Source organism: Puntigrus tetrazona, chromosome 17, assembly GCF_018831695.1.
Source record: "Puntigrus tetrazona isolate hp1 chromosome 17, ASM1883169v1, whole genome shotgun sequence".
Lineage (NCBI taxonomy): Eukaryota > Metazoa > Chordata > Actinopteri > Cypriniformes > Cyprinidae > Puntigrus > Puntigrus tetrazona.
Genome location: NC_056715.1, coordinates 20,857,874 through 20,877,820, shown reverse-complemented (window position 1 = coordinate 20,877,820; position 19,947 = coordinate 20,857,874). Strand labels below are relative to the sequence as shown.

At 38.0% G+C, this 19,947-nt stretch overlaps 2 protein-coding genes across 2 annotated transcripts; both read right to left on the bottom strand.

The window, feature by feature from the left end:
- Window positions 1–3,156: 3,156 nt before the first annotated feature.
- On the bottom strand, window positions 3,157–11,605 carry hhipl2 (HHIP-like 2). Its single transcript, XM_043262384.1, has 9 exons — window positions 10,802–11,605; window positions 7,741–8,393; window positions 6,708–6,851; window positions 6,202–6,533; window positions 5,657–5,783; window positions 5,340–5,485; window positions 5,162–5,243; window positions 4,271–4,353; window positions 3,157–4,155 (listed from the first exon to the last, which is right to left on the bottom strand). The coding sequence occupies exons 1-9, from the start codon at window positions 11,153–11,155 to the stop codon at window positions 3,638–3,640; spliced, it is 2,439 nt and encodes an 812-aa protein (XP_043118319.1). The 5' UTR covers window positions 11,156–11,605; the 3' UTR covers window positions 3,157–3,637.
- A 992-nt stretch (window positions 11,606–12,597) lies between these two features.
- On the bottom strand, window positions 12,598–19,911 carry susd4 (sushi domain containing 4). The gene is made up of 9 exons (XM_043262570.1): window positions 19,712–19,911; window positions 19,098–19,239; window positions 17,952–18,155; window positions 17,114–17,287; window positions 16,796–16,984; window positions 15,704–15,895; window positions 14,318–14,462; window positions 13,158–13,543; window positions 12,598–13,044 (listed from the first exon to the last, which is right to left on the bottom strand). The coding sequence occupies exons 2-9, from the start codon at window positions 19,231–19,233 to the stop codon at window positions 13,007–13,009; spliced, it is 1,464 nt and encodes a 487-aa protein (XP_043118505.1). The 5' UTR covers window positions 19,234–19,239; window positions 19,712–19,911; the 3' UTR covers window positions 12,598–13,006.
- Window positions 19,912–19,947: the final 36 nt, after the last annotated feature.

Genomic DNA, 19,947 nt, shown 5'->3' with positions numbered 1-19,947 from the left:
ACATAACCTTAATTCCCTGACAGGAAAGAATGACACATTATGTAAGTTACAGTGAAAAAAACACCTCTTGTTCAATAAGTAGCTCTCGCTCAGTGGAAAGATTTTGAGGTGATATGGCGCTCCGCACTGCCTTTTATATCAACCGAGTGTGCCAACCATGCAAGCTCTCAAATGGCATTGGCGATAGCACGATCCAGTGAGGTTTTAGGAAAGTTTGGCGAAAGTGATTTCCTCTAGCATTTCACACAAGGTTACATTAAGTAACCCAAGAAGTTTTAAGAGCACCCGCCCATGATCACTGACAGACTGCCCAGTATTAGCATATTTCCACCCTCAGCCGTTTTATGCTGCCCGCCATTTCACCTAGGACACAGTGGATTCGTTTTTTTGTTGTTGCTGGTAATACTCTACCAATGCGGGTGAGCAGCAGCTCATTATCTTTTAAAGAGACATACACCCAAATGCATAGCTGGGCTGTTTTAGAATGTGATGTGGATGACATCAGTTGTCGCTTGCATACTTGCATATTAAACAAAATATAAAAAAGACCGCGTGAAATGGTGAGCTACACAAAATTAAAACAAAATTCATTGTTTAGCAAATGTAATTGATTAAAAAACTACATCATTGCAACTGATTTTAATTGCAGTGTTCTCGGTCTTTGTAAGCTGGTAGTATTGTTTGAGTTTGCGGGAACACGTCATGGGTAAGAGCTTGTTTAAAGTTGTTTTAGAGCAGCTGTAGCATGTCATACCGCAGGGCATTGTCACCAGAGTCGGAAATCACCAGTTATTTGAGTTGTTGCACAAATGATGCCTAAATTCAAGATAAGGGGGAAAATAGCCCTGCACAATCAATCTAATTTATTATGATTCAAGTGAATTTGGATAAAAAATGCAACATCAGTTTCTCAAATTGGGTTTCCTCAAAGTTTTTGGGGTCACTGATTTAAATGTTTGAAAAAAAAAACCAACAAGATAAACCACTGCTTATCTTGGCAGTCCTTGTAGACATTATTAGTGTAGACAGGTGCACATTACCTGATGATGCCAGAGCAAATACATAGCAACTTGTGCGATCTACCTTTAGATTCTTGAAGATTATCATAAAGATAAAGAAAGCACCATATACGAGCACCTTGAGACGCAGCCTAATTAAGATACACGTTAGAACATGCAAACTTGGTGATAGAAAAATAGAGTAAAAAGACACGAAAGAGTAGCAGAGAACCAGGTGAAAATATTTTCTCGCGCGCTTCAGGCACTCACTGTAACCGGTCGTCACAAGCCGTTGTAGTTCTGAAGACCCTTCAAATTGCGCAAAACATCCCAGGGCTACTTCTCCCGGACACAATCTGAGGGCCCCTTTTTAAGACAAAGATCTTAAGTGCAAGAGTTGTGAACCTCAGTGCTGTTTTTACCAGTCCAACAAATCATCACCTTTAGGCAATCTCCTAGACGTCACCGGACACGATCCGGGGGCCCAGTTTAAACAAACATCTCAAGGTACAAGAATTGCGTAGACGTGAACCTCACTGATCTTTTCACCGGTCCGACAAATCATCACCTTTAGGCAATCTCCGAGACAAGTCCTTAGGACTCCTGTCAAACATATGTCGTGCGGTGGCTTTTTGAAACCTAGTTATTAGTTACCGCTCTCTGTGAATGCAAATAATCTAGTTCCAGCATGTCCTCAGAAGTATTCGTAACGGTATGCCCATAACCTGCGCTTTAATTACAGGATACAGTAAAGCTCTATAGGTGAGAATATAGATATTTCGTGTTTTTAATTCAACGCGCTTTACATTTTTTTTAATGCTTGGTGTTGAAGTTATGATCATCGAATTGCCATAAAAGGTTATAGTTTATATATTGTGAATAGCACAATTTAAGAGCCGTTTCGAGTGTGAACAAAATATGTAAAACATACATATTATGTAGATACCTACTTCAACCAGCACCAAAATATTTTGCCAAACTTTTACGAATTAAGTAATAATCAGTATAGAAAGAATAAACATGTTAATGATGTATCATCAAATTTCCCATAAGCACTGGGTTACTTTTTTAGTTAACACTTTATTTAGGATGTTCTTATTACACGCTATATGTACTTTTATAACAATAAATGATGTATAATTACATATAAATAAGCTAAACTTGAATCTGAAGTATATGCAGTTAATTAATATCACTTAAATGCATAGTTACATTTTGATGTCAAGGACACAAAGATTTTTATATATTGTAACGGTTCCTAATTACTATATTGTAAGATTGTTAGATGCAAATATGTGCATATATAAAATTGCTGATACCAAATATGTAAGATGCATTGTTCAGATAGTCCATGGAATGCATGGCTTCTGCTTTCGCGCTGCGGTGAAGCTTACCTGAAAGCAAAATACGGAGTCTGTTGGCTGAAAATGATAAGAATTCTGAATGATGGATTGGTTTTTGCTTTGAGAAGATGTTGTCAGGTAAATGATGGCAGATCACTTGCTCGTTTGACCTACTACACAGCGATGACTTTAGAGATAACACCTTTTAAGTTGCAGAGGTGAAATGTATTGAATTCTCATTAAACGAAATAGTTAGAAAATCCACTTCCTTGGAACTTTATGGGTAGCTGTATCATAAAAAGGACAGATAACAAGCTCACTTAAAAGCTCAAGTGTTTTATTAAATGTTTTATGGAATAACAGTTTGCAAAAGCTCAGTTGTTTAGCGTAAAAAGTCATACTTTTTCCCAAGTCCATGTAACTTTTGGAATAATATGCAAGTGTGTGCATGTACAATAGTTAAAATAAATAATAATAATAAAGAAAAAGAATACAGCAAAATTCTAAAGACCTGTTCAGCAATAGTGGTTCCCCTTAAATCTTCAATCACCTAGTACTACGAACACCAAGCGTGCAGTAAGTAATACTTCATTTACACCCTCGTACAGACTTGGATCTGCATTAAAAATACATTTATTATAAGCAAGACAAAACATTTTATTGAATAAACCATTTTTGCTTGCACCAAGAAAGACTTGTGCAGCATGATATATATATATATATATATATATATATATATATATATATATATATATATATATATATATATATATATATATATATATATATATATATATATATATATAAGTTTGCTTTCTGTCTGTGTCTATTAAAGGAAAAGCAGTGCCACTTTGGGTTTACATGTCAAAAATGTATATTTTGGACATTCTTAGGTATGTCATAAAATTGGCACATTTTATAATTCAGTGTATTTTAGTTTCAAAGACTCATGTTTAAGAAAGTCTTTCAAAAGCATTTTAGTTTTTTTCCCATTTCGAATTTCTCCTTTTAATTTTAGTTTCGGTCTAAAATAAAGATCATCGCCCCAAACTAATTACTTCGCCGCATTCCAAAAATAAGCCCGACATTTGAAGAATGCTTCTGTGTCGCATGCTAAACTAAATCAACCGCTGGCCCGGGACTGTTGAGGGTTTCTCTGTGGTCTTTCATATCACACATCTGACTGACCTCAAAACTGCATTTCGATTGGTACATTGTTTGAACAGGATCTCTTTGAATTTTCTTTACGGCTCTGCATTACTAGCATCTAATTACTACGCCACACGCATGACTTATTTAAACGGTTTTCTGTTTTTTGTGAAAGGGATATTTTTTGGTCTTTTTGCCGTTGTCTTGATTCTTTTTAGAAACGGTCACCTTAGGTTTGCTCTTCGTGGGTTTCTTCACCTCTTTTTTAGTCTTTTCGGTCTTTTGTAGCCAGACCTTGGGCTTTGTCACATCTTTTGGTTTGTTTTTCTTTTTTTCCGGTGCTCCTTTCATGGACAGTTTGGGATTGAGAGATGGCTTTCCTGCGGCTTGTTTGCCCTTCTTGGTTTGTAACAATGACTTCTTGTTAGGAGGAACCTTCTTTAGCGTTTTGGTGCTCGTGTTTATTTGCGTCTGCTTTGTTGCCTGAGTTGTCTTCTTTAACTTTTCTTGGCTCAACTTAGATTTAGTGGTTTTGCCCGGAATTTTTTTCTTCGGTGCAGATGTGATGGGTTTGGCCCTTGTGGGCTGGCGTGTGCCTGGTGGTTTAGTGGGGAGTAAGATCTTTTCCAGCGGTGATCTTGTAGGTGTTTCACCAAGCAAAGTCACTTAAATAAAATATATATATATACAGTCTTCAGGCAATTCTGTTACATAATGCAATGGATTTTCTTCGATAAAATAATAATAAACTTAGATTAACTGAAGTAAGAATATTCTTACGTTCTCTAGGTGCAAACGGCACTTTCTTCCCTCTGACCTTTACTGGAAGTGGCTTATATTTGCATTTTCCTGGAGGTGCCCTCCTGTAAATGGAGACAGACAGAGGAAATAACTTTATTGAGGTAAAAAGAAATTTAAAATGGCATCAGAATTAATTCAGCACAAACATATATGCAAGGTTGTGTGTATTTGTGCACTCAACAATCTTCTTCTGCTCCTATTAGTTATGAATCTTTTTTCTGCTCGGCTATTTAAGGAGATATAAAGAATACAGAACAGCTGGGACTAATGTATGGTATTTCCATTAGTGAGATTGATTTCAGATGTGCTGATAATCCCTCGTAGCCTTCCCGGTTCCAGCAGGATGACTCTTGATTTACATTCGGTTTATTGTTCAAAACATCAACAAGATTATATTTGGTTCTTTATACTGTTATGCGAGTCTCCATTTAATTATCTGCTTATTTCACCCTTTACTAGTATCTGTGTTTTTTAAAAAGCAAATATAATGAAATCGACAATTCCACACATCATCAGACCCCAAACAGTATCTCACAGTTATTGCTGATAAGTATTTATGATCTGTGATAGATAGCAGGTTTCCAGAAGTCTGGATGGAAACGTTTGTTGGAAGCGCGTGCAGCAGATTCCAAAATTCCAAAGGAATATAGCCCGCAAGACGCTTAAACTGACACGTCCTGTAGTCCCTCGGTTTCCCAGCATGATGTCTTAACTGAGGCTTATCTGTTACATTTTATGAACTCGTTTAATGGGAAATTTACGCATCATTGGTTATACAGTATTGAGAGATTAGGAAAAGAAAAATTTTGTCATCTCATTTTTACTGCGCACATTAAGAAAATATATCCATATGTAGCAATGTATACATACCTAGATGGATCCGTGAATTTGTAAAGCGTGCCAAAGGGAGACATGGCGCTTGGGTATGAGGTTGCCAAAAAATAAAGTTCTCCTTGAGGGAAAAAAAACCCCACAACATATATTTTTCAGTCACATAATTACATTAATATCTATATTACGCCTTCTGTTGTACTGTGCACAAACCCACCCGCTTCGTCCTCTGCAAATGAGATGATAAACTTGTGGTGGTGATTTATAAGGCCAGGAAAAGAGCAGGTTTCAGTGTCACCCATGCACACATTCCTTTCCTTCCAACTCCCCGATTTCTTCTCCTCCTCCAGAGCCATTAATCGTCTGAATAGGAACAAAAGCTTGAATTGTCATTGCTCCCAGACATATTTTAAGAACAAAAGTAGTGCCTGATTGACCTAAAAATGACTCTCGTGAGCTGTAAATTTTACAGATCTAATTGAGAGTAAGGTTTAGTTTTTGCAATAAAAAAAAAAAGAAAGAGTTAGTCCTTACCCACTCATAAAGTCTCCAAAAATATAAAGACCATTGAGGTTGGGTGATTCGCATCCTCTGTATACGTAGCCTCCAGTTACGGATTTCCCAACATGGTGTCCATAAGCAAATATTGGCAAAATGTCATCTATAAAAACAAAACAGAACAAATTGTGGGCTTCGGCAAGATTCGTGTAATTAAAACAATGTGAAAAGAACTTAGAGTTTGTTCATTGCATACTTAAAGTTAAGCAATTTCTTTACATTTCATCCAAAAGAACTGTCTGTTATTAGTTTCTCACCCCTTGTGCTGCTTTGATCCTAAATTATTTGGCAGTGTAAATCAACGTTAAATGACTTTAACCATTCATTCAAGATCATTTGAAATGGTCAAAATAAACAATCCCCAGAAATCGGGAGCACAACGTTTTCGACTGGTCAGTGGTATGTTATAAGTTCTCCAGTGACCACTTTTATCGAGCAGTAAAAATTTCTGGAATGCTCCACTTGATCTGTCATTTTCTCTGACCCAAATGTGTGTGTCATTATTCTACGGTCCAGCTCACCTAGAGAAGAGTTCTGGCATAATTTCATATCAAAGCATTCAAAGCCTTCTTTGGCCCTCCACCCGTAGTTTCCTCCCTTCACAATGATGTCAACCTCCTCATATCGATTTTGACCCACATCACCGCAGAATATTCTTCCTCTCCCGTAACCAGTGAGCGGATCCCCTCGATCCACTGAGCAGCGCCACATATTCCTCACACCGTAGGCATAGACCTCTGGCTTTGCATCAGGGTCATTGAGAAAGGGATTGTCTGGAGGAATCTTATAGGGTTTCCCATCTATACTGCTTCCATCCACATCAATCCGAAGCACTTTTCCTAACAGTGCTGATCTGAAACATATTTGCATAGCAGGTAAAGCTTTTTTGATGAAAGTGTCTAAGAGGGAGTTATTGGAGTTACATCAAAGCATTATGCATGATTTGTGATACTCATATTCTTACTTCTACACATTACATTATTATGAAATGATTCAGTTCTGGCAGTATAAAAAAAACTGTCCTTACCTGTTTTGGGAATTTCCAAATTTTCCAAAAGGGTCTCCTGCTTTTCCACCGTCTCCTGTAAAGATGTACATATATCCGTCTAGACCAAACAGAAGCTGCCCACCATTATGGTTTGCTGCAGGCTCCTCAATCTCAAGAAGAACTCTGTAGATACAGATTTGTTTACAACATTTGAAATTGAGGAGGGAACACATAAAATAGCCTACAAGTCCAAACCATAAAAACACCATTAAAAAGTCTGTACCACAATATCCAAAATGTTCTAAACTCAAATGATGGCTTCATGCGAAGAACAGTAAGTTTTCTCTGAAATCAACTATAACGTGAGAGTTTGGGCTTTAATAACATTTGGTCATGAGACTCAAAGAACCAAAGAGATTTGATAATGTCAGTAAAGCCTTCTACACACTGCACGATTTTAGCGAGATCATTGCAGATCACACTCTGCAGCATGAATCTAATGGGTAGAGATGTACATGTAGACTCTACGGAGATGACACCCATTAAGTTTTATGTTGTACAACAGTACAGAAAAATGAAATGTCATCAGCATACGCTAGTTGTAAACAAAAAGAGCATGATGAATCACACTTTGGAAGTTGTAATTTTTAATGTGTTGAAATTAAGAGCTTGAGGTAAGCAGTTTTATGTTTTAGTGTAATGTCACATTGATTTCATGTTGCATTTTTATTGGCTGGTCAGTAAACATGGGTCGTAGAAAATTATAATAGGCTATCTTTGGTCGCAAGACCATTTTCGAACCGCTCTTACTGTATAACAAAAGACTGATGATCTACAATCATCAAAATATGCCACAACTGTTTCACAATGAAAATCCTTTTTCTGAAAAGTTTTAGGTTTTAAATGCAACTTGACATGAAATCTAAAGCATTTTTGGCACTTGACCGACATCTTGGAAATTGCAAGATATTTTGTTGCCCAGACAAAATAACAATGTGTGATTTATTTATTTTTTTTCATTCTTGAATTGTGACGGCAAGTGCACGAAAATATGGATTAAAAACCTATTAACCTTTCTGAGTAGGGGTCTGCCACATTCATGTCATGAGCTGAAACCTTCATCTCGCTGATGCGAATTTTCTCCAGCTTGCCGTTGATCAAAATGGAGTAGTAGATGAAGAAGCGCCCATTGTTTCTGTACCTCGGATGGAAGGCGAGACCCAGGAAACCTCTTTCATCTCCTAGCCATTGTGTGGTCAACACCTCCCCACTAATGTCCAGGAAGGGCTGCTCTAAGCGGCTGCCGTCTTTAAGATACACCCATACGAAACCAATCTGCTCTGCCACGAACATGCGGTGGGTATCATCTCCACTGTGAACCATCAACACAGGGTTCCTCAGCCCATTAGCCACTTCTGTGAGGCACAGCTGCAGACATCCTTTGGTGTCCTCCACCACCTTGCCCAAATTGCTGTACAAGTCATTGTTCCTCAGGACGTTGGGGTAGCAATAGTCCTGGTCAGGGAGGTTAATGAGGTTGCAAAAATGCGAACGGTCCGTCTCGCACGTTTCCAGCAGTGTCTGGCTGTTGGTTAGGTACTTGACCACAGAACTGCACTTGCTGTGAAATTCTGAGCAGTAAGGGAAGCAAAGTCCTGGCAGGTGCCGCACTGGAGTGTACGGGTCTTCAGCATCAAACAAGTGCGCGGCGTATGGAGAACACTCCTGCATAAGAGCAATACAAGTCTTGCAATTAACTACATTTTCTGAAGCTTACTGGTTCAAGTCAAACGTCCCCACCCACAAGTCTCTGATGTTCTAGTCTATAGCAGGGGCCCAGTTCTAGGGCTACCATATGTGCCATTTAAACGGCCATGTCCTGGCCAGGATTTTTATATTTTGCTTATAACATCTAAATTAGTTTGTCCGATAACAATCGTGGCCCATGAGAAGGGTGAACGATCTACAGAGAACGAACAAAGGAATGTAAATGCGCACATGCATTGTTCGTTAGATTTAAATCAATTTATGTCATCAAAGTCCTGCAAGAGCGATTTAAATACATAAGAGGCCATCTGCTCTGATCTCTGTAGCTCTCGTGAATGTCATATAACGATTGCAAAGTTCAAACATACAAAACCTGGATATTTTCAGCAATATAGAAATTCTGGCAAGGACACGTCCTGTAAAAATGGTACGTATCGTCACCCTAACCAGTTCTGTTGCTGGACTTCTACCTTGCTGTAGAGCAGTTCCAGTCCGTGTTGAAGTACTCAAGTACTTCTTGACTCCAAGACCATGTTCGTGGAGCATCACTTGGACCGAAGCTCCAACCCTGATTAAATTTACCTTCGAGTATTTCCCAAAACCTTAAATAGCTTGTTAAGGTGTGTTTTGTTAGGGTTGGAGCTAAACTCCTGAAAAGCAGGAAAATGGATCTAGAAGGGGCAGAGTTGCCCATCCTGGTTCATGCACTCTTTAGTAGGGGTGGATGGCCATCGTCATGCAGAGTTTAGTGTCAGCCAGTGCATAAAGTAGACCGGTACGCACTGATATGCAGTACCGGCACTTCTTTAATCTTTAGCTTACTTTCACTTTTTTGTGTGCATTATCGGTTCTGGGTGATTAGATATGACACTGTAAATCACACTACCCAGGGGAGTCACCTGTCATCTAGACCAATCGTGTGAATGAATGTCAGTGGTGTCGTTCGAACTCAGGGGCAGTGTTGCCAAGTTTTTGATGTCTTCTGGTTAAAGCTACCGTAACAACGTGATATGTAGTCCCTGGAACACAAATTTTACCAAGGTAACCCTGCCAAAAACATATATTTCCCCCTCCAGAACACATTTTTTGATGGGTGGCCATCCTCAAATTCGGCTAGTTTTGAGTAGCAAGTGGGTGGGTTTTGTTGTGAAAACCTGGCAACCTTGCGGTACGGTGGGTGTGGGGAAAGTACCCGCACTTCTTTTTTCCACACTTCAAGCACTGGCTTGAGCCCTAATTAAACACATCTGCTAATAAAATTTTTCAGACTCACTACAACAGGGTTCCTCAAAGGAGGTCCAATGCACTGCAGAGTTTAGCTCCAACCCTGATAAAACTCACCTACCTGTGATTTTCTTATGATCCTGAAGACACTGATTAGCATGCTCAGGTGTGTTTGATTAGGGTTAAAGCTAAACTCTGCAGGAAAATGGATCTCGAGGTCCAGATTTGAGGGTCACTGCACTGGAATCTTATAGGCAAGTATTTTGGAGCTGGTTGGAATTAAACTCTTACTCAACATTGTCAGATTTGGCCTGAACTACAACTTGAATTAGCTGATCTGGACTATACAACACTAGTTCTGACCCCGCTCCATCTGATTGTAATTAAGTGAAGTTATCAAGTGTTCATGAAGAGCGTAATTGGTTCAGGTGTGTTTAATTATGACTGGAGCTTAAGTTCCCTGGAAGGTTTTACTCCAACTGCAGAATCGGGAACCCATGCACTATGGACTGAATTTTACTTAATCTGCCCCAATGAAAACTACATGTAAAATCATTTCAAAACATAACTGTACAACTTTTAAAAGAGCAAGATCGTCATTAATCTGCAACACAAACGCACTATACAATCTTTAGATTTAAAGTTTTTTTTAAAAGCATTCACATCTAATGAAATATATGTGCAAGAAGGCTGATGATAGTCTTACCACTAATAAAATAATTTACTGTCAATTTCTACAACAGTGATCGACAGCTACTGAGAAAAAACTGAAATCATTTAAATGTATTAAAAATATAAGTCATGTAGACTAGACTTTATTCTGCTGTCAAAAACAAACTCCTCAAAGCTATTACAAATAAACTAATAAATCCTGTTTACATCCCTTACATTTCAGATATGGTATTAAGCTGTTTAATATACAGTAAGAGAGCAATATGCAGGATAATAAGCTTATAAAATATAACGTTAGGCACTATTAATTGTTAAATTTGTTGTTTAATATTATAATATGAAATTGCAACTTCTCAGATACCTTCTAATAAAACATTACAAAAACTACCTGTTAAAACATAAATAGCCAAACATATAAAACATGCAGTTTATTACTTTTTACTCATTTGTTAATAAAGGATCATACATACCTGACACATAATGTCTTTTACCAAATCACCGCACGCTGCATACGCCTCATCACCCATCAGGTCCATTATATCCCAGTATCTCATTGCAATACTGTTGTCTGCTTTTTGGTCACAGCAACCAAATTTCTCATAGTGCCTGCAAAACTCAAGGTGGTAAGGGGGTTTGAAAGGTGGCTGGTAGTCCAGACACTGAGGATGCGCCAAAGTATGTCTCAGATAAGAGAAGTAAATTATTATAAAGACGAGTCTGAAGGGTCCTCGGAGCCATTCGGTCCTCCTGGTCAGGAATCTTTCCTCAGGGCATTTTGCACGGTGATGACTGAGTGAGTCCGGCTCTCTCGGCATTTTTGCCATGTGCCTAAGAGTGAAGGAGTGTGTTTGCTATTAAACGTGTGTACAGTATGTCTGCTTAAGCAAGCATATGCCGTGGGTGCGTGCGTGCGTTCGTGCGCGCGCCTGCCCCGCTCTTCGTTTAATGTGCGCGTTTGTCATTTGATGACACTTCACTATATACTTGCCATATACTAAAATTATAGCTACGTAATATTAACACTGTACATATTTTTTTTTTCAATAATTGGTTAAATATAAGCAAGTTTTTTTCTTTTTTCTTTTAATTCGGCAAACTGCTGGCACTGTATAAAGCTCGCGTCTAAAATAATAATAAAAAAGAGCGGATTTACACAATTTGACCGAAATTATTTTTATGGATTTTTTTTTCTGTTAAGGCTTTTAGTATCACAAATGTATTCAACAACATCAGTATAAAGTATAATATATATATAATATTATTCTTAATAATTATTTATTAACAGAAGGTATTAACAGAATTAGTGTATATATATATATATATATATATATATATATATATATATATATATACACACACACACACATATATATATATATATATATATATATATATATATATATATATACACACACACACACTAATTCTGTTAATACCTTCTGTTAATAAATTATAAATTATTAAGAATTATGTTAATAAATGAAGCTTATGTCGATGAAAACAAACTCATGTATGACACCTAGTGGACAGAAATAATAAGACGCATGAATGTCCAAAATAATAATAATCATAATAATGACAACAGCGATAATAATGCAACTATGAAATTAATCACTATTGCAACTTAATAGACAGTAACTATAAATGACTGTTATAGTCATTGGCCATTAAAATATAAAATATTTCACCATCTCAACCATTAAAATTAGAAGCATATTGTTTTTTAACAGATCTTAGCAATCCAAATTCTTTCTTTCCCAGTTGGCTTACTTTCAAAGCTGCAGTTTTAATACGTAGGCTGATGTCTTCAGAATAAAGTCTGTATCACACATGCATAAGCCATCTGTTGCTTCAATGACAGGCACATTGAAAGATAGCTTTCAGTTTATGACATTCCTCATATAATCCATATGCAAGTGATTCAGCCGCATGAACTGTGCTGCTGCACTTAAAGCGACGTCTCGTTCTGTATTTCATTTACCTCTAAGAAACTGAAATGTAAATGTTACATTTGTCTTACCATGTTTTGTTTCCTTTTCTTTTCCCAAATCATTGTAAAAAGGCATATTTTTAGAGCTGTGTCATCTGCTATGTTTGTGGTTAAAAGCAAACGATCTCACGTGTGTTAACCAAACTAGTCCAAATTTGCATGCTATATTGTCAGCCCGTCATAATGTATGCAGTGAACCTGCCTTTTGCACCTAGTTTCATCCAATGGTTCGCCTGGATGAACGCACTTGAACCTCAGTTAAGATAAACTCCGATGTAAAGCTAACATATTATTTATTTAGGAAATGTTCATCATCGTTACAGTCCATACCATTTGAAAGCTGGCCAGGATGCAGCGCGGTTGCCAAGTGAAAGTCACAAGAAAAATAATTTCTAATACTTAGATGCTGTGTACTGTGGGAAAGTCAAATTAACGATATGCAATGGTCTAATGCATAGTTCTCTCATGAGCAGGAAATGGTAATATATTTACTTTTTGATTATTATTATTATTTTTATTGCCTATCCCTGGTGTGCTCTTCATTAAATATAAGTGTGCAATAATTGCTTATGAGCAGTAATTTGGCCTGCACCGTATTGTTCAACAAAATCAGAAATGAGCAATGAAAAAACCAACAGTGGAGTGAAACAATCTCAAGTGTCCCGTTTTCAGTTAAAGGTAACAATCAGCAGTCTGCTTCGCCATCCTCCACGAGAGGAATTTCTGGAAAATGCAAAGCAATACAATGGTAAGTGATCGAATTGATATATTCTACCAATCATGTAATAAAACAGTGCGTGTTTCCGCCACTAGGTGACGGCAGCCTACAGCCTTACCATCTGCAATGTCTATGCTTGGGCTTGTGGAGGCAGTTTCCTCCATAGAGGTGATGGCGTTGGTTTTCTCAGACGTGTTATTGAGTCCACCAGCATGGGAAGAAGACGGCTGTACGCCTTGAAGGCATTCTGACGTGTCCGAGATGCTGTCACAGGTCTCAGCCTCACCGGTGTCCAACGGCACGCCGTTTGGACTCCCTGCATGTCCGGGATATGAAGGCGGGTTTTGTTCTTCTGAATGCTGTGAGCTCCCCAGGCCAGCAGGGGGCGGATCGTTTGGGGGCTGACAGTAGGTGCCGCTAACGGCCTCTTCGTAAGAGGGAAGTGGCACAGCGACACCGTCTACAACCAAGATGTTAGGATCCCGACTTTCATCTTGTTCCTCACTGAAAGAGAATGAAATGTTTTAAAGGGTTACTCCACCCCCAAGTGAAAAACAAAGTTATTTTAGATGAAAACCGGGATATTTTTGACTGTCCCATTTCCTGACAAACAACTGCCACTGTCCATCCAGGTCCAGAAAAGTATGTAAGACATCGTCAGTATAGTCTGGCATGAGTGGTTCGACCATAACATTATGATGGTGACAAGAATATGTTTGTATGCTAAAATAACTACTTTATTAAACAATTTGGCTCCATATCGCCATTTTGGAGAGCATCCACTGGATGCGAATAATGTACGTAGTTCTGTGTCAACAGATGTATTTTCTACGTATATTTACGATTCGATTTGAAGAAAATAGCGTTGCAGCTGTCACAGAAAAGCATACGCTATTTGCATTCAGCGCATACACTCCACTATGGTGCTATGGTGCTGAAATGTTTGTTTTGTTTTGTTTTTGTACAATAAGTATTCTCGTAGCTTCATAACGTCACGGTTGAACCACTGATGGCAGATAGGAGTATTCTGATGGCGTCTTTCATACTTTTATTCACTTGGCAGTCAATTGGACAGTCACAAGCCTCCTGTTTTCATCCAAAATGTCTTAAATTGTGTTTCGAAGACAAATACACCAAAAAAACAAAGCATTTATGTTTTCGGAGTGACTTGGGGGTAAGTGATTAACGACAATGTTCATTGTAATGTTGGAGTAACCCTTTAAAGTGTAAGGTAAGAGTAGATCAGACTACAATGTATGAATATAGTGTCAGCAGTACCTTGGGCTTTGCTGGGACTTGCATTTGAAGTGGAACATCTTGCCTGTGATCACCAAGAGCAGAGCTAGCAGCACACTGGTGGCCGTACAAGCCACTACTTTCCACGTGGTTAGTAGAGAGTCTTGAAAACCAGGCCAGGTTGTCTCTACGGGAATAAAGCACTGCTTGTTAACATGTACATCCAAGTTTGACATTGTGTTAATACAGGAAATATGAATCTTTGACGTTTTGATACGAAGGAATCAGATATATTATTACTGACCCCAATGTTTTTATAAAAAAATGCTTCATTAATGCCAGGCATTCTATAAACAGTTCAAAAGGCAAATATAAAATGATTACATTTATTATACAGCATCTCACATCAACCAGTCGATTCATTGCTGAATGATTCAGTGTTTTTAAAGAATCGGTTTAGTTAAAAGTTTCATTAGCCCATGCGTGAGCATCTGATGAATCGATTGAAAGAATGACTCAATGACTCACTCGGTAAAGATCACTACTGGTAATGATTTCCCTAACTAACACACAAGAAATGATCATAGACATTAACAACTAAATTAAAATGCTAGAAGGTGCCAGTAGTGTTTAATGAGTGAATCTATTAATTAGTTTATATTATTAATAAAAAAATATATATATATACATATATATTGAAACAATATCATAATATAACTGAATGCTGTTGTATTTTTTGTCAAAATTATTTAATATGTTAAGGTAAGCTATAGATAATAACAATTACATTATGATGATTGAATTTATAGATCAAATGTAATAATTTGAAATTAATGTATTAAAGGGTAAAAATAATGCCCTTGGAAAAAATTAGATTTAGATTTATGTCATAGTTGATAGAAAACTGATATTGCTTAAATACCGCTTCAGATAAAGTCATATTTGCAATATATAAATCATATTTATATAAACTGTCTGTGTGTGTGTATAAGCCTGATACCACAGAGCCACAGAGTTCCCTCACATAACAAAGTCATTTATAATGTAATATATTTCCATGATGCAGAGCTGAATTTTCACCAGCCATTACTCCAGTCTTCAGTGCCACTTGATCTTTCAGAAATCACTCTAAAATGATGATTTGTTGCCCAAAAAGACGTTTTAAGAGAATATAATGCTATAATAATGTTACAAAAATCGAATTATTGTGTGTGTTTGTACAGTGTGATATATAACATATGTCTAAGATGAAATAGTACATGCATATTTAACTATAGGTATCTTTTTAAAAACTAGCAACATTATTACAAAATTATTATGATTATTATTTCTCATTGTACGTTCTTTGAGCCAATATACATGGCTCGTCTGATTATGATGTACCAGATAAAATAGTTTGCAAACTAAAATGAACGCAGGCTAATTTACCGTCTTTGATGCAGTAAAACTGCATTTGTGGAAACCATTGTCCGTACTGGCATGTGATGTACTTGTAGTCATTCGCTAAAGAGTAGCCAGGATAGCAGTAGTACTCTACGACCGTCCCGTGAATGTAGCGGTCACATGGCTGTGGGTGGCACATGTAATCTCCATGTTCTATCATCGGGGGTAAAGAGCATGCTGTAAAACAACAGAGACGCAGAAAAAGACATCTTAATCAGATAACTCACTTCTTCTTCTTGATCCCCAGACCACATTTTAATATTTGTCCCTGTGTTTGTTTATGCATTCCTGAATAACATAATTACTTACAGTAACATTCTGTTTACATTATTGAAAATTTTAAATCTTTAATTTACTAAAGATTTTGACTTTTCTTTCATTAAGAGAATGCTAAAGTGTATAAGCTATATACTCTAAGCTGCAAGGAATTTTTAGGGTTCGATTCCAAAAGATTATATTTATAAAATGATTTGTAATTATAAAATGAATCTATAAAAAATAATATGGTTATACTTAATTTTGATCACCCACTTCAGACATTCTACTAACTTTCAGTAACTTCATGTCAACCGATCCTCATTAATATGCAACTACATGTCTACTAACTCTCAGAGTAGGTTAGGATAGTAAAATAAACTGACATATACTTCCAACTGATGATATTTAGACAGTTAATTGGCACAAGCTGATTGGTTCATGCTGCATATGCAGCCAATCAGCTTACTGCCTTGCATTTATACGGCTTGGCTAGCAATCAGTGCGCTTTTAGAGTGTCTCTGAAAACCTCCACCTTCCCCAGCTCTACCTGTATAGATGTGCTGCAGGTTACATTAAATACTATTTGTGCAGCAGCAGTAAGTCTTAAATATTCACAGCAGCAAATCGCCAAATGCACTGGCGGTAGCAAGTTCCTGTACTCTACAACTATAGCAGCAGATCTATTCCACCAAGACCAAACACATTTAACATTGCCATATCCATCAACATGCTAAAATCTTCCAAGAGTTGTCATTAATTAAATCTCTTCTTTTGACCCTAACTGTTAACTTAAAGGTGATAAATTGTACTTCTATTCACCCTCAACATCAAGGCACCGGGGTGGCGTGTTCGACCAGATGAGGTTATACATGCATTCCAGAAGTTCAGGTCCCTCCAGCTTGTAACCAGGAAAACACTGGTAGTGAACCACGGTCCCAACGGGCACAGAGAACTCTGTTTCCGAGATGTTCATGTAACTGTGCGGAGGTATCAGCGGCCGAAGGCAGCCTGCGGAGACAGAGGACAGTGCATGAAAACTATGCAAACTATCTTCAAGAGCGTGGTGTTTGTGAAATCACAGTCAGCTACGGAGTGGGTTCGTTTTGAATAATTGGCGAAAAATGGCTTGCGTCAAACCTTGACAGGTTGGCTGATTATCCCATGTCCCATCTGCCTGGCAGACCGATTCCATAGTTTCTGTGTCAGGGTATCGGATCTGAAATCCCTCATGACAGCTAATAATGAGGCTGTCACCAGGCCTGTACGTCTTATTCGTGACATCGGCATCCTCGATGAATGGAGGAAGACAATCTTTGAAAGATAGAGTACCTATTATTATTAAGTTCAATATTTTATTATTCAAGCTCTGTTTAAATGGATCCAAACTTAAATTGTTGTAGTTCATGAATGCTTTGGAATGAAGACCTAAATTTAATCTCCTTTTAAAGATTATTGATGGAGTCAAATATTTTCCCAAATATTTAGGAATCTGAGTTGCTATAAAACCAAAGACATTTGTCTAAATAGGTTGATAACAATTTATTTTAGGGTCTCTTAACTAGTTACTTATTTTAGGGTCTCTTAACTTATTAGCGTGCATACTACAAGAACATTAGCCATTTATTAGTACTAATTCAGCCCATATTAATGTCTTATTCTACATGACCTTATTCTACATCCCTAATCCTACCCAATACCTAAACTTAACAACTACCTTACTATCTATTAATAAGCAGCAAACTAGGAATTTGTTGAGGGAAAAGTCATAGTCAATAATAAATGAGTGTTACTTATTCAAAATGTTACCAATAAGTTCTATACCACATTGAGGTTTTTGATATTATTATATATTATAGCAAAAAATGACATTTGGCAATATTGACACTTGACACCATCTGCTAGAGGGAGGATCCCGCTAAAAAGATTTATAATGGCATTTAATGCTAACATTAAGGTTAAGATGGAATATGCTCACCTTCTGAAAGGCACACTGGTTTAAGGCTTGGTTTCCAGCCTACTGATCCATTATGGAAGCGCACGCAGATAATCTTGGCTGGCCCCTTTAAACTATAACCATCCACACAAGAGAACCTGGCAACCGAGTTTTCAAAGAACACACCGCTGCTCGGAGTTCTGATTCCGTGATCAGGAACACCAGGATCCCTGCAGAACTGCTCCACTGAAAGCGCATAGAGAAGACGACATTTAACGGTTGTTCAGATATCAGTGTTTGATCTTGGTATCTGCGGTTTGTTCCATGTCTCTCAAAACTTCCATTTAAAAAGAAATCCAATTTTGGTATTAAAAGCAAACAAAGTGGCTTCATGAAGGGTTTCTCCTCCCCAAAGCGAACATTTTGTCATCAGTCACTTACCCCCAATGTCGGTCAAAATATTCAGAACACAATTAAAAATATTTTGGATGAAAACCAGGAGGCTTGTGACCGTCCCGTTAAGATGTAAACAAACACAAAACGTATGTATGTTATTATTGCAACTATTAACTTCTATATAAAAACAAAGTTACAGCATTCTCTGTCTGGCCATTAATGGCATTTCTGCTTATACATTACGATTATGATACCAGTTCAGCAACTTATCCATCTTTTTTTTTAAATGCTTTATTGTTAATCTTTCTATTTTTACACTTTGTCTTGCAACTACTATCACCTCAGGAGGGTGACGAGCGCACGGCAGTGATGTCACCCGTAGCCCATTTCCGTTGGGTGAAACTGTTACAACTCAACATCACACTCAATATGGCATTTTCATTCCACATCAAAGCACTTTTCTTCTCAGATGTTGCTTCACTCGGTGTTAAGTACAGTATAGTGTCACCTTCGCAAAATATTGTTACAGCCCGGAGGTCTTTAGGGCCTAGATGGTGTCTGGAATTTTACGAGTGTGGTTCTTGCTTGTTTTGAATGTTCTGCTTAGTCACGATCAAAGGTTATTCTATAGTTGTAAAGCAGCATATCACAGAGGGACTGTTATAACAGAATCTTTAATGAAGATGATGGGCCAGGTTCTTCAGACAATTTCAGGGTGCAGCCAAAAGCAATCAAGCCCCTCGTATTCCACATATGAATGATATAAGTGCGGTTTTTGTGCAGATCTCTTACCTACTGTGTTAACAGGGAAGGCGGTGACCAGAATAGGAGGGAGGAGGAGGAGGAGGACGATCGAGAGAAGAATCTGGCCGTAGACGGGATGTCCAAACGCAGATTTCTTGCCTTCTTTATCGTCATGATGAAACATCTTTCACTGAATAAAATTCATCGGGTCACAATGCTCTGAAATTATGACGACGGCGACAAAAAGCTAGGTGAAACGTGAAAATGTTAAATCTGTTGGGATTGCATCATGGATTGCGAGCCCTGCAGAATCTCCTCGCCGACGCGCGGAACATGATGGCCAGCAAATCCCCATATCAGTTCCTAAATACCAAAATAGTCTTTTCGGGAGCGCGTGTATCGCGTATCCAGCACGCATTATTATGCATTATTCAAATGTCTTCGGCGGATCGGAATAAAGCTCGCGCAACATAACGACGCCGACTAAATGTACGACGAGGGAGATGATGATGATGATGATGATGAAAATGCGTCATACGCGTCACTGGTCTACCTTTCCCAGCTGAAAACGCTATGCTGCTGTCTTAAAAATAGTGCTTGCTGTTTTCAAGACACACACACACACACACACACACACACACGTGATTTCTTCTCAAACCTACCCACTGATGCCGCACATTGAAAATCGGTTCTGCCGTTGTTTCTCTCTCTTCCTTAGAAGACAGTCGAGCTGATCTGGGCAAAGAATGGAATAACAGCGTGACTTAAGTTCTAGATGCGTTCCAAACTGGAAACTGGAAAGTAGCCTATTGAAAGCAAAAGTTTCCCGCCTGTGGTGCTGTATGTAGGCTATCTCGTGACGTGTAGATGAGTTATTATACAGGTCAAAGTACTAATG

What these genes read in the sequence shown, in the direction of transcription:
- hhipl2 (XM_043262384.1), bottom strand. Translation starts at nt 11,155, where the DNA reads ATGGCAAAAATGCCGAGAGAGCCGGACTCACTCAGTCATCACCGTGCA. An exon ending in TTTGGAAATTCCCAAAACAG is followed by an intron (nt 6,534 to 6,707) that starts GTAAGGACAGTT and finishes AATATGTTTCAG; the next exon opens with ATCAGCACTGTTAGGAAAAG. An exon ending in TTTGGAGACTTTATGAGTGG is followed by an intron (nt 5,486 to 5,656) that starts GTAAGGACTAAC and finishes GTTCCTATTCAG; the next exon opens with ACGATTAATGGCTCTGGAGG.
- susd4 (XM_043262570.1), bottom strand. Translation starts at nt 19,233, where the DNA reads ATGTTTCATCATGACGATAAAGAAGGCAAGAAATCTGCGTTTGGACAT. An exon ending in GTTTTACTGCATCAAAGACG is followed by an intron (nt 14,463 to 15,703) that starts GTAAATTAGCCT and finishes TTATTCCCGTAG; the next exon opens with AGACAACCTGGCCTGGTTTT. An exon ending in AAGCATAGACATTGCAGATG is followed by an intron (nt 13,045 to 13,157) that starts GTAAGGCTGTAG and finishes TGCATTTTCCAG; the next exon opens with AAATTCCTCTCGTGGAGGAT.